General features: G+C 38.5%; 2 protein-coding genes across 19 annotated transcripts in view; both read left to right on the top strand.

Moving 5' to 3' along the window:
• The window catches only part of nav1b (neuron navigator 1b), a 65,627-nt gene extending 56,579 nt beyond the window's left edge, over positions 1 to 9,048 (top strand). For 7 of the 16 annotated variants that reach the window (XM_008408986.2, XM_008408984.2, XM_008408983.2 and 4 more), the window contains 14 exons: positions 62 to 70; positions 472 to 641; positions 748 to 904; positions 1,057 to 1,255; positions 1,588 to 1,688; positions 1,777 to 1,872; positions 2,115 to 2,283; positions 2,913 to 3,148; positions 3,237 to 3,391; positions 3,476 to 3,547; positions 3,772 to 3,968; positions 4,070 to 4,188; positions 5,785 to 5,982; positions 6,068 to 9,048. In XM_008408986.2, coding sequence (XP_008407208.1) covers positions 62 to 70; positions 472 to 641; positions 748 to 904; positions 1,057 to 1,255; positions 1,588 to 1,688; positions 1,777 to 1,872; positions 2,115 to 2,283; positions 2,913 to 3,148; positions 3,237 to 3,391; positions 3,476 to 3,547; positions 3,772 to 3,968; positions 4,070 to 4,188; positions 5,785 to 5,982; positions 6,068 to 6,145 — 1,956 coding nt within the window. In that variant the 3' untranslated portion in view covers positions 6,146 to 9,048. The remainder of the gene's footprint in view (positions 1 to 61; positions 71 to 471; positions 642 to 747; positions 905 to 1,056; positions 1,256 to 1,587; positions 1,689 to 1,776; positions 1,873 to 2,114; positions 2,284 to 2,912; positions 3,149 to 3,236; positions 3,392 to 3,475; positions 3,548 to 3,771; positions 3,969 to 4,069; positions 4,189 to 5,784; positions 5,983 to 6,067) is intronic. The other 9 variants (XM_008408987.2, XM_017304796.1, XM_017304799.1 and 6 more) reach the window with 5 other exon arrangements.
• Positions 9,049 to 9,400: 352 nt separating this feature from the next.
• Positions 9,401 to 13,388, top strand: part of mybphb (myosin binding protein Hb) — a 12,011-nt gene continuing 8,023 nt past the window's right edge. For 2 of the 3 annotated variants that reach the window (XR_533693.2, XM_008409000.2), the window contains exons 1-5: positions 9,401 to 9,632; positions 10,997 to 11,044; positions 11,186 to 11,251; positions 11,337 to 11,471; positions 12,732 to 12,899. Coding sequence is in view for 2 of the 3 variants with exons in the window: in XM_008409000.2 (XP_008407222.1) it covers positions 9,470 to 9,632; positions 10,997 to 11,044; positions 11,186 to 11,251; positions 11,337 to 11,471; positions 12,732 to 12,899 (580 nt within the window). In the remaining variant the exon portion in view is untranslated. The remainder of the gene's footprint in view (positions 9,633 to 10,996; positions 11,045 to 11,185; positions 11,252 to 11,336; positions 11,472 to 12,731; positions 12,900 to 13,388) is intronic. The other variant, XM_008409001.2, reaches the window with a different exon arrangement.

Below are 13,388 nucleotides of genomic sequence, written 5' to 3' on the forward strand. Positions count from 1 at the left end.
TTATCCACATGGTATTAAGTATGACTCTATTCTCTCCCTCATGCTCCCTTTTTTATTTTAGGTATTTGAGGTGAGTGATGGTGAAACCTTAAACAACATCTAAACCTGCATGTTTTTAACGAGTCATACTTAAGAAATGTTTGTACACTTGTGTTTGCATTTTATCTACTCCTTAAACTCCTCATAATATCTTCTCATTACATAATCTGACATATCAGTCTGCATGTATTTCAACTTTTTTAAAAGGATTTTAGACAGACATTTTTCATAGATACCCATTTTATAGCAGACATTATCAACGTCTGCAGTACATCAGCTGTGCATCATTCATTTCAATTTACCCACCATTTTCTCAGAACTCACACATGTTAAAAGAGAGCTTTCATTAAATTGCTTTCACATTTTTGGTTGTTTTAAGTGTTTTCAAAACCATTGCACATGCTGATCTGAGTTCCTACCTCCTCTCACCAGCTGCGTAGCTCCTTCAACAAAGCTTTCAGTAAGAAAGGCTCAAAGTCGGGGCCGTACGCTGACATCGAAGAGATCGCCACTCCAGAGTCTTCTGCACCTTCTTCCCCAAAAGTCAACATTCCTGGAGATAACCCTCAAATGAAATCCTCTGCCTCTACCTCATCGGCAGGGTAAGCCTCCAAAAACTATTAATTCTTGATTTATTTATTTTTTTAGTATTGTCCAATCTGCTTGTCTTTTCTAGTGTCTTCAGGGATGTGATCTTTTGTTTTTCAGACTCTGTGAAGGAGATGATGTGGCAGATGATAAAGTTGTAACAGAGCTGCGCTCAGAGCTGTGGGAGAAGGAGCGGAAGCTGACAGACATCCGCCTGGAGGCTTTAAGCTCTGCACATCAGCTGGAGCAGCTGCAGGAGGCCATGACCAACATGCAGGTATGTGCTTGTATATTTATGAATTTTTTATGCTGAATACATAAATATTTAAGTATTCACTACAAACAAAAAGCTTCAGAGTATCTTTGCAAGTATTCACAGCACTTTTTTTTAACAACTGTCCTGAAACTGTTGTGATTTTGTTTTTGCAGATGACAGTGGAGAACCTGAAGACTGAGAACGATAAGCTGAAGACAGGTAGTCTGTCTCCCTGTCCGTCTCCTGGACCTTCCAGCTCTGTGTCCCAGTCCTCAGGTCTCACAGCTCTGGGGAGTTCATCCCCCCGTCAGTCAGTTGCCATGCACATGCCCAAAAGCTACAGCAGAGGGCTGAGTGAGGGGAGCAGCTCAGGTACAGTCCAGTCTTTGACAGGAAGAGTAAAAATAGAGCAGGGTGATGGATAACTAGGCACAGCATGTAAGGAAGAGCGATAGACTGGACATCTTTAAAAAATACCTCTGAAAAATATTCTATAGAATCTAAGTGTAGCTGATATAAGTTGAAAGTTTATGGAAAATTATTTTCTTTCAGAGTTGAAGGTCCTTATTAAAACACAAACAATGTGAAGAGCAACAGTAACTCACCAATTTGTTAATTCTTTTTAATTTAAAAAATGTTTTCTGATTTTTCTTAGCTGTTGAGTTTGAGTTCTGCTTCTTTTTTCTCTTCTTTTTACTCCTTAGCAGATGTCCACTCTCCTGATTCGCTCAGCCTTTCCTCGCAGAGAGATGACCACCGTGTCAAAGTGGTTGTTTGTGTGGCGGATTTACGGGTTTTTAAAGATGTGAGCACATTGTTCTTTCACTTTTAGCCATTTTTTATGAATAATTATATATTCTGTGTCACCTAATACTTGCACTTTGACTCAACAGGAGGCTAAACCGCAGGATTTCTTCATCGGTACTGTCAGGGTGAATGGCAGGATGGACTGGGTCATGTTGGATTCTGCTGTCAGTCAGGCTTTCAAGGTGAGATACTGTGTTCAGGAATTGCATTTTAGGTTTTTGCTATTTAAAAAAAAGGCATTTGTCTGGACAAGGATGTCCAAACATGGTTTGTAGGATGTCTTGTCCTGGAATAAATCAAATTTTTGTCAGTAACAGTCAGCCTAATTGTAACAAGTGTTGAAACCTAACTGCAAGGAAGTGTTTTTTTTTTTTATTTAAACTGAAATATCTTTTTGGTGTGTTTTTTATGGATTTGATTCCAGGTCTATATAGCCAAAGTGGACCCCACCTCCAGCCTGGGTCTTTCTACAGACTCAATCTACAGTTACAGCATGGGCCACATTAAACGGGTGCTGGGAGGCGAAGCTCCTGAGACACAGCCGTCTCGTTGCATGTCACGAGGCCCCAGCAGCATCACTGTGGCACTGAAAGGTCTGCAGAGTTGATCAACTCATGATTTCCAATATAGAAACCATTAAATATTTTCAACAGGTCTGTATTTGAATTAGAATTATTGTGTAGTGTTTAAACTCAAAGTGCAAAACCTCCTTTGGAGTTGCCCCACCAAATAAACATGGGTTTGTAGTCCTTCCTCCTCCATGTTTGCAGGTTTGGTTGGTGAGCTGTGCTGTTAGCAGCAGTGCAGGCAGAGCTTTGAGCAACATGATCTTAGTGCTGTCAGATCCAGCTGGTCAACCAGCCTCAGACACATGGGCCCCAAAGAAGTGAAAAGCAGATCCCTCCCCTGCAGCCTGGGGGTTGGGCGTGCAGACTTCCCACACTTGAACCAGAGTTATTTTCAGAGTGAAGTGCTTGAGCTTAGTGAGGCTTATGAAGGACATGCGAGGTGATAAAAATCTGTCTTCAAAACATCACTCTGCCACAACATGACCTGTTGAAATACATATTCCATGTGTTAAAAATTTCAGCCGAAGTTTAAAGCTACACTTTATCGTCCCTCTTTTATGTTTTTCACACGGTTAATAGGCAGTAATCATCTGTATTGTTTATCGCAGCAGTTCTTCATCAGATCATTCTCGCTTCCTCTCGTTAAAATGCAGGTTTGAAGGAGAAGTGTGTGGACAGCCTTGTGTTTGAAACTCTCATCCCTAAACCCATGATGCAACATTACATCAGTCTTCTACTCAAACATCGCCGTCTCATCCTGTCTGGACCGAGCGGGACGGGAAAGTCTTACCTAGCTTCCCGGTTGGCCGAGTACCTGGTGGACCGCAGCGCTCGTGAAATCACAGACGGGATTGTGATCACTTTCAACATGCACCGGCAGTCATGCAAAGTAACAAACTGATGTTTTATTATGATCAGTATGTTATTAAGGTTATTTGGTCTGACAGGGTATCATTTTCACCATTGTTCTTACCCAGGATCTACAGCTTTATCTTTCCAACTTGGCCAATCAAATAGATCGGGAAACCAGTTCATCAGAAATCCCATTGGTGGTTATTTTAGACGACATTCACGATCCAGTTTCCATCAGTGAACTTGTTAATGGTGCTCTAACCTGCAAATATCACAAATGGTAAAATTACACACACAGACTGAAATCATATTTAGAGATTGTGTTGAAATGGCCTTACATCTGTAACTTTATCTGTGCATTTAGTCCCTACATTATTGGAACCAGCAATCAGCCAGTGAAGATGACGGCAAACCACAGCCTGCATCTAAGCTTCAGGTTGGTTTTAGATGAAAGCTTGATAAAGATAAAGTATATCCTTTTCATAATGTTATAGAAGTCATTACCACATATATCAAGTCTGACATTTTACCATCTTGGTCTCTACTTTTACTTGCATCCATGTCATTTCTTTGTTTTCTATTTGTGCAAAAATATCCTACTATTGTAGTTTTCATTGTGTGACATATTTGTGCACATTTTTGTTGTTGTTGTTGTTTCAGAATGGTGACCTTTTCCAACAACGTGGAACCAGCTAATGGCTTCCTCACACGGTATTTGCACCGGAAGCTCATGGAGTCAGAAGATGAAAGGAGCTTAACCAATGAAGACCTCATCAGGGTTTTAGACTGGGTTCCCAAACTGTGGTATCATTTGCACACCTTCCTTGAGAAGCACAGCACATCAGACTTTCTCATTGGTATGGAAAACACAAAAGAGAAAACCCCTATTATATATTTTTCTTTGGCAATTATGTGTGTGATTTATATGTCTTCTCTTCTTTTTTTGACTTCTCTTCAGGCCCTTGCTTTTTCCTGTCTTGCCCAGTTTCAGTTGATGAATTTCGGTCTTGGTTCATTGATCTGTGGAACCACTCTATTATTCCATATCTGCAAGAAGGAGCAAAAGATGGTGTCAAGGTAAGATATCTTCACAAATGGGGCTTTTTCTGAAGTAGGATATTTAGCACTGGTGGAATCAGAGCGCTAGCACAGCAGGCTATATGAAGGAAGAGTATGCTAAATTAAATTATCTTAAGGTTAGAAGCCCACCAATCTTTCAATCTATTAAAATGAGGCTGAAGTATTAATTATTGACCTTTGGACTGGGTGATCATTATCACATATTTAAAGTAGAATAATAGGTTTCTGTAATTTCCCCAGGGTTCGCTTTTTGACAACACATTAATTAAAATGGAAAGAATGTAAAAAAGAAAGCTAGTAGATGCTGAACTCAATAGATTTGTTAGTAATCTAATTAAGACATACTATCTATTTTCCACTGATTAGAAGTAAAGCAGGCAACAATAAACATGGATTACACTGAAAAAGCAAGTGAAGCGAACTTACTAACTTAGGGAGCTTGCAAATATCAGAAAAAAACAAATGGTAAATCCGTTTACCATTTGTGTAGATAATCCAAATATCTACAGATGATGTCATAATGCAGTGATATTCTTAAAGAAAGTTACAAATGGACACTGAGCACAAGTACAAGGCATAGAAGAAAAACAAAACAAAATTCTTGGAAAAAAAAAAGCTAAATTGGATCCGTGTTGCAAAGTGTGTACTGGAAACAAAAACGGTTATTAATGGCGGTTCTGAATGTGTAGCCAGTCCACTGACCCATTTGGACAAACTTTCTTAATGGGTTCTTCTAAGGTTTGCCAAAATCTGCTTCCAGGAACGTAGTTATTGCATATAACTGATCATTTCTGCTACTTTGATAAAACTGAGAACCACATCACCTTAGAGACCAATAAAAACTGAATTACTATTCTAGGAAAAAATAACATTTTTAGGCTTTCTGCATCCTGGTAATATCAGGAATCTTTTACTGCAGTGGAAGTACTGTCAGAATGCCAAGATCCAGGCCAATGAGTAAAAAGACAAATTCACAGATTGGGTTGCCACGCAAATCAGTATTTTGATTGAAAGATAATCATGAATTTATCATACAGTGAATTTCTACATTAACTATGTATATTGACAGACATTGAGACAAAACCGTTTTTTGAACATAAAAATAAAAAACATAAAATGACTTCATTTTGAAGCTTGTGATCATCACTGGCGTAGTTCGACCTAAAAGCTTCTGCAAGAACATTTTGAAGAGAGAGAGACCTGTAGTGTTTATAGATAAAAGTTTAAATCTGGTGTGAATGTGTGGGTTGTCTTGGAGCATAATTTCCTTCAGTCAGCCAGGACAGATAACAACTATCCCCAAGCCGAGTATTCTCTCAGTTCAGTGTTTCGCTTTTTATTGTGCTGCCCAGTGCTCCTCTTTATGAATCTGCAGCACTGCAGAGAACAGCAGTAAACTAGACAAAGATGCAAAGAAATTGCTGAACAATGACATATAGTGATGTTCATTAGGCTGCACAGAAAAAAAACAACAGATCCTACAAATTAACTGCTATTTTTAAAGACTTTAGCCTCTTTCATGTCAGTACAGTTCATCTTTCAGTGATGACTTCATACTTTACATCTCATTTATGGGTTTTTGCACCTCCTCAGGTTCATGGCCAGAAATCGGTATGGGAGGACCCAGTGGAGTGGGTGAGGGGCACTTTGCCATGGCCGTCCGCCCAGCAGGACCAGGCGAAGCTGTTCCATCTACCTCCTCCCAGCATCAGCTCTAGCAGCCCGTGTCAGTCCAGTGAGGAGAGGCCTCACAAAGAAACTCCGCCCAGCTCTATGGAATCTGATCCTCTGGTAGGACAAAATGTGCCATGCTATGAACTTTGTGTCACATTTTTGATTTGGGTTCTTGTTTCTGAATTATTTCCCTTTTCTGCAGATGGCAATGCTTCTGAAACTTCAAGAGGCTGCTAACTACATTGAATCTCCAGATAAAGAAGATCTGCCTAAGCTCTGAACAGACAACTCAGACTTAATGACCCAGCACTAAAGATTTTACTTAATTTTATGTGTTTCACTGTGTCGGAGCAGTGTGTGATCTGGAAGAAATAATTTTGGAGAGAGTTTAGCTATCATTACCATAGAGAGTGGATGAAACTTTTAAATTTAGATTCAGATTATTAAAACACATGCATATATGAACACTGAAGCTCTAATAAATAGAAAGCTATATTCTATAACAAGACTATGTATAACAATTTACCACCACATTTGCCCTCAGTACTATTAGATTGGTGCTAACTGTTTACGCTGAAATCCATTGGTGTTTGCACCAAATCAGGGGATTCCTACAAAAACACGCACCGTCCATCCTGTTTTCTCCTTAAGTGCGTCCTGAGATAGTGAGTTCTCATCAAATGTCTCTTACCTTAATAGCATTGACCTTGTTTTGGAAAAGAGTATGACAGCATGACAGACACTACTGTTAAACGCAAAAGTCTTTGGTACATATCTACTGTATACAGAAAGCCTTTGAAGGCCAATTCTTAATACATATGCAATCCTGAACTTTACAACTCCAGCAGGTGAAAAATGCCTTAACAGCAGAGATGTTCATGTCACCTCAACCTAAGCAGAGTTTACTGGTGCTTTCATAAATATTATTACAACTATTCAGTCAGGAATTCTTTATTTCCCCAGGTTCCTATATATATTGTTATTTCAGTTCATCATTATCATTTTATAATGAAAATGATTAAACTTTCAATTTTTTTTTTATTTCATAGGAAATGTTGCTGTCATACTCTTTTATATAAAACTGAGCTTAAATATCAGTGATGTGATTTAATTGCTCTGTGGCTGTAACACCACTTTTATGAAGCACTTAACAGAGTTTTATTTCATAGAAGACAAGCAGTGCCACTAAGGCTGCCATAAATATCAGGTATGAGATACTTACTACACAGGGATAACATAAGATAAGAAACACTGTTTGATCAAAACAAAAGAGTGAATGCTTACTGAATCCAATTCAGATTGTAATTTATCTTCAAAAGAGCACATTTGTTTCAAATGTTCCCCATGATATTGTGTATATAATGTGTATATACAATCAGGCTGTGCTGCAGTTTATTTATCTGCATTAGTTGGTGCAAAAAATCTAATATACTGAACCAAATATTTTACTTTGACTTTGCATATTGACTGTCAACTTAGTTTAAGTTCAGCTATGAATGTTTATGAAACACTTAAGTGTACAATAGTATTATGTAGTAGGTGCTCTTCAAAGAAGCCTTATCAAAGTACTTCAAAACACGTTTAACAATGGCTGAGCAGAGCAACTCCAAAGCTGCACATGGTGAATTCATCCACCACAGTTGTTACACTTTACAAACTAAACAGTCTCTCACCAGTCATGCATATTAGTATTGGTTAGATTCGTATGATGCTTAAAAAAAAAGGCCCCAAAATGTTTTAGGATTGTATTGCAGAGTAGGTTAGCAAAACGTTTGGTGTCATTTCTGTCAAACCGGAAATATGACCTTACATGTTAAATAGTGTTGAAGACGTTCTGAAGTAACGTGAGACATTGTGTCGTGTGTACCCTCTTCAATGTCGTGCAGTATTCCTCTGAGAATAATCTGGGTACGCGACACAGCAAAATAGTGTTATATAGACACAGATAAAAACTTTATTAGGTGCTCGATGTAGAATTGTGTAAAGAGGTCCTTTTGAAGTACATGAAATGTAGGATATATGGTTGTGCAATATCCATCATCACAAACTGACCATTATTTTCGCTAATTGAATGTTGGACCACTTTAATGACAGCAGGATAAGGAAGTGTAACCATTTAGATTGTGTTTCTGCTGCTTTGTCTGGTACAAATTATTTGATTGAAGAGAAAACAATACCAGTTAGCGTCATTGCTGTAAATATTCCAGGTATCAAAAGGCCAGTGGCCACACTCCAACCCGTTTCTGCAGGTTGACTAAAGCCATCAGGTCCAGCTTTTCATCTCATTTTCTGGTTGTTGTGCCTGTTGCTCTGTATAAACTGTGATTTGTGTTTGCTTACTGGTGTATCAGGACTATGCAGCAACTTCTACTGGTGTCGGCAATTGGCAGAGGTCTTAACGTCACATGCAGTTGCTTTGTGCTCTCATCTGGTGTTTCCTACGTTCCTGATTTGGATCAAAATGTATCACAAGAAAACAAGTGATACAAGTTTGTTTCAGCCAGTCAGACATAGCCTTAAAGTAGTTGGAATTTAAAGACAGGGTTCAAAAGATAGGTAAGAATTGTAAGCTGTTTGATACATTTTATGTTTATGAATGACAAGAGAAGAAATGTAACTTAAGCTATGAATTGTCAAAGACAATTTAAGCTCAAACTGAGCCTAAATCAGCTCTCAATCTGATTTCTTAGGCCAATACAGGTTGCTGAATAGTCATATTTTTGCAAAGCTTGTTGTGGACTAAACTAAGATTTTAAAAAAGTTATGCTGTTTGTAATGTCACGGATGTGCATATGTTAAGGGTTCATAGGTGTTGTAAATGCATGTAAACTTGCAGTGTGATGAGACAAAAAAATTCACCTTACCATATACTTTAGGGGAAAAAAATCATATTAGACATTTTCTTTTTTAAAATACTCAAATATTTGATATTTCTTTTTTTAAAATAATCCTTTGTAAAATTTGATTTATCTACTTTGTACAGGACATCGATGTAAAGACTGTAAATACAGTTGGTCAACATTCTGGATGCAGCAACAATTGTTGAGGTGGAAAAAGAAAGCATCCTATAGAAAAATACATTTCATCAGAGCTGGGTCCAATAGATGGATAAATGGTGCTCCTGAAGGCTTTCATCCACTCATCACTGTTTGTTGGCATTTAATAAAATACATGTCATATTTATTTATTGTCCTAATGTGTGCATTTTGACTCCAAAAACAGCATAGGAAAAGTACTTGGACAGATCTGCTAAATTTTATATGCAGATAAAATTTATTTTTATAGTTTGTCTCTGAGATCTAAAATCTCATTTAGAAGACAGATCTGTTTTGATAAAATACAGCAACTAGTAATGAATGTAAACTTTATCAGACATACTAATTGCAAAAGATGATGTCACGAGAGATTTAAATATGCTGATTCTCTTTTGACATGATGTTCTGAGTCATCCGTCATGTTTAGTGTCTATTACATGCAGCTCATTAAAGGGGCGGCGACTTATCGTGCAGAGCCGTATATAAGCCTTGAATCCCCCAGAGGAATGATGGCATTGGATACAGTCTAAAGGACTTAACTGAGTTGGGAATTCGCTGCGACCTCCAACATGCCGTCCAAGCCTGCCCCGATCAAGAAGGCGGCCAAGAAAGAACCAGAGAAAAAAGAGGAAACAGCCCCAGAGCCGGCTCCCGAGCCCGCCGCGGAGCCTGCTCCCGTCGAGGAAGCCCCCGCGGAGGCCGCTCCAGCTGAGGGAGAGGCACCTGCTGAGGGTAATGTCGGCAGCGGCTGAACACCACGCTGACTTATTAAGGACAAACAATAGTTTAAATGTGGGTTTTTTTCTCCGTGGAGGACCTTGGATATGTTATAAGGAGTTCAATTAATCGTAATATGTTTGTGCGGGTCTTGGTAAGATCTTCGTTACCTTTACGCACGTGTGAGGGTTCCTATTTGTTCTAGTGAGAATTCCCAGGCTTTTAAAATCAACCAGAGAGCATTGTAATAATTACATCTAAAGTGCCTTCTTTCATTGATGGAAATGAGCTGTTAATGGCACATTATTTAATAAGCATTCATGTGAAGAACTCGTTAAAACTTAGTTTGTTGCTAATTTAAAAAAGATATTATTTACATATATTTACTATAATCGAATCACTCTAAAATCTGCTCCAGCTGTACTGCTTTCCCCAATAGAGCTGAGTTGCCGCTTCTGTTGCAGCCTTTTTTTTTTCTTTGATTGCTAAGCTTTACTGCATTATAGGCGACTTGAAATTCATATTTACTTGTTACAGCCTATCACTTGTTTCTGGTTCTTATGGCAAATTCATCATGTGGAAGCCAAGCCAATTAGTTATATCCGCTAACACTCTATAGAGTTCCAAAAGTGCCCTAACGGGGCAGAAATTATGATTTTTCAAATAAGATTGATTGGACAACCTTAACCCTATCCAATCATCTTGACTAGAACAGTGTTGATTCATTCACTAACTTTCAGAATTAGGGTTTAGAGTTAAGATAAATTCATGATGTGCTGCAACACACCCCTATAAAATAATACAGTGAAATATTACTATATAGTGTTCTGCATATGCATATGCTTACTTGTTAAATTGTTAAAACAAAATACATGAATTTGTTCCTATTTAAATCTTAACAAATTTTACTTTTTAGTGTATAAACATATTTTAATAGTGGTACTTTTGGTTCCACATATAAGTCGGCTGCTGCACCTGTTACTGAGGAATCATCAGCTGCTTTTGCAGCAACTGTGGTCCCAGCTAAAAGTATAACAGCAGCAAGTGGAGCATCTAATCTTAAACCGACCTCCTATTATAGGAAAGCTGGCTTCTCTAAACTGTAGTGTCTTTTACTAACCTCACCAGTTGTTCCTGCTGCAGAGGAAACACCCGCTAATGCTGCTGATGCTGATGGTAAAATACAAAAACCGAAATAGGAAAATTATAAGCCGTCATCCTATTCTCACTAAAGCTCAGCTCACTGTTTGACTTCTTTATTATCATTTCTCACGCTTACAGTCGCAAGACATGCATAAGCATTTGTCAAAACATGTCCCATCTGCTTAAAGCACTAATTAATAATATCTAACATTTAATAATAGCTGCTTCTGCTTCAGCCACAGAGGGCGCTGCTCCAGCTGCAGAGTCAGAAGCTCCTGCTGATGGTAAACCACTCTGGAAAAGTGTTTATATACTCCCATATTTTTTTATAAAAAATAGGAGCACAAATGTACACAAAACTTGCTGTAAACTAAAACTGCTCATCATTTTTGCAAACAATAAAACATTTCTCTTTTCACCACTAGGGGAAGCTCCTGCTGAGGCACCTGCACCAGAACCTAAGCCACCCACTCCACCTCCTCCACCCAAAGGTGAGACTCTGCTCCAAAAGAAAAAGATCAATGAGAGTAAAATCATGTTTAGCTAATTAACCAATGTTTCAACAATTATTCCTAGAGCCCACAAGCGCCCCTGTGGATCTGTTTGTTGAAGACAAAAATGACAATTCAGTGACCATCATTTGGAGCCAGCCTGAGACCATTGGGGACTCTGGTCTGGACGGATATGTCATTGAAGTTTGCAAGGATGGAAGTAAGTCCCTCTGTGCCTTGAACTGTGTGCAATATAAGGCTGACCTTTGAATCATCTTGTGAAAGATGTACTGTAGACGGCTGATTTTGGTTTTGGCATGCGTATGTGTATTAAGGTCTGAGTTTTCAACACAATCTCTGATAGTATTTTAGATCCATTGAGGAAAATGTGAAATTGGTGTTTTAATTTGGGTCAGCCAGATCAGTTGCAGCTGTCCCTGAAGTGTCAGCCTCTCAGTTATTTCATGAGCTACCTAACCTCTCCCTAGAAGGGAAGAGGCATTTCAGGGTTGGTGTGGTCCTACTGGAGGTCCTGCTTTTAGACTTACAGTAGTAGGCTAATCTCAGCAGTGGCTGAGTGAAGGCTTCATTTAGCAAACACACACAAAGTGATTAGTTAAATACACAATTTGTATGTACTATGTACTGTTATTTCAATTACAAAACTTTGCAGAATGCCATCTTTACTAGGCACTATTTACCTAAACTGTCCCAAAAAGTTATGCTAACGTAGCTTTTTGGTTATGACCTGCAAAGGCAGAAAACTGAAGGTGCGAAAACATTCGCTGCTGGGCAGAAAGTTAAGAGAAAAGAATATTGCATTAAAAAAAAAAACAAGATGGTAGACTAAGATCACAATGTACAGAATGCTATAATGAAACAAATAAGGAGTTGCTTTTTTTATTTTTTATTTTTCTTTCAATTTAACACATTGTAAACATCAGTAGCTGAAGAAAACATAACAACAATGATTACTTAAACTTTGGACTCCTTTTGACTTTGTATCTCTAGCAGTTCATGCAAAATGTGTTTTGTCAAGTGTAGACATTGTCCAGAGTTGCTGGATGTTATTTTCTTGCAAAATAAACATGATATTATTTCTAGTTCAGACAGTCATGAGGGTCTAAAGTAGGGGCAACAATGTCAATTAACGTGTACTTCTCTGGAAAAGTGATGTTAACGCAGTAGGAAACCAAGAAGCTAACGAAAATGTTTGTATGAAAGCATTCATTGTGAGCATTGTTACCTTAATAATGCCAGCAAATGAAAAACAAATCTAAACAAAACTGTATTACTTTAAATCAGTTTGTCTGCGTGTCTGGAAAACATTTTGATGGCTAGAAAAAAAAGATCCAATCAGAGCAAATGTGTTTTGTGGGGGTCCAGAAAAATAACCGAATCTTAATGTAATGTCTGTGAAATAGCTCCTGCATTCATAGAACATTCAGTAAACTTCATTATATGTCAATATTCCATCAAGCTGAGGACTGGAAAGCGGTCAATGAGGACCTGCAGAAGTCCAGTCGCTACGTCATCAAGAACCAGACCACCGGTGACCGCCTGAAGATCCGTGTGGTGGCTGTGAACGAAGGAGGCCGCAGCCCCCCTGTCACTCTCCCAGAGCCCGTACTGGTCAAGGAAGTTGCTGGTAAGAAAAGCTTTTTCTTTGTTTTTTTTGGGGGGGCAGAGGACTAAAAACAAAAAGCTTTTGTCAAAATGTTATTTACATGCTATCCTTATTTAACAAAATGTAAGCTGCGTCAGTAAAACATGTCAGCGCAGGATGAAGGACAATAAGGCAAACCAGTGGACAAATACATAATATAAATATGTAAAGGAACCATTATTACAGAAGAGAAAACACAAAATGTGTATTATGTTAAGGCTTTTTTGCAGGTGCAACCATTTTGGAACAAATTAAATTTGGGTTTGGCCTAAATATTTCACGTTTATTAATTTAGTAGGATGGGTTGCAAAGTCCTGCCAGTATCTCTGTTCCCTTGTAATGGGTTGGCTCCACCTTTAACCTAATGACCGCTGGAGGTGGGGACCAGCGGATGGATGGATGGATGGATGGATGGATGGATGGATGGATGGATGGATGGATGGATGGATGGATGGATGGATGGATGGATGG

The sequence above is a fragment of the Poecilia reticulata genome, linkage group LG5 (genome assembly GCF_000633615.1).
Source record: "Poecilia reticulata strain Guanapo linkage group LG5, Guppy_female_1.0+MT, whole genome shotgun sequence".
Lineage (NCBI taxonomy): Eukaryota > Metazoa > Chordata > Actinopteri > Cyprinodontiformes > Poeciliidae > Poecilia > Poecilia reticulata.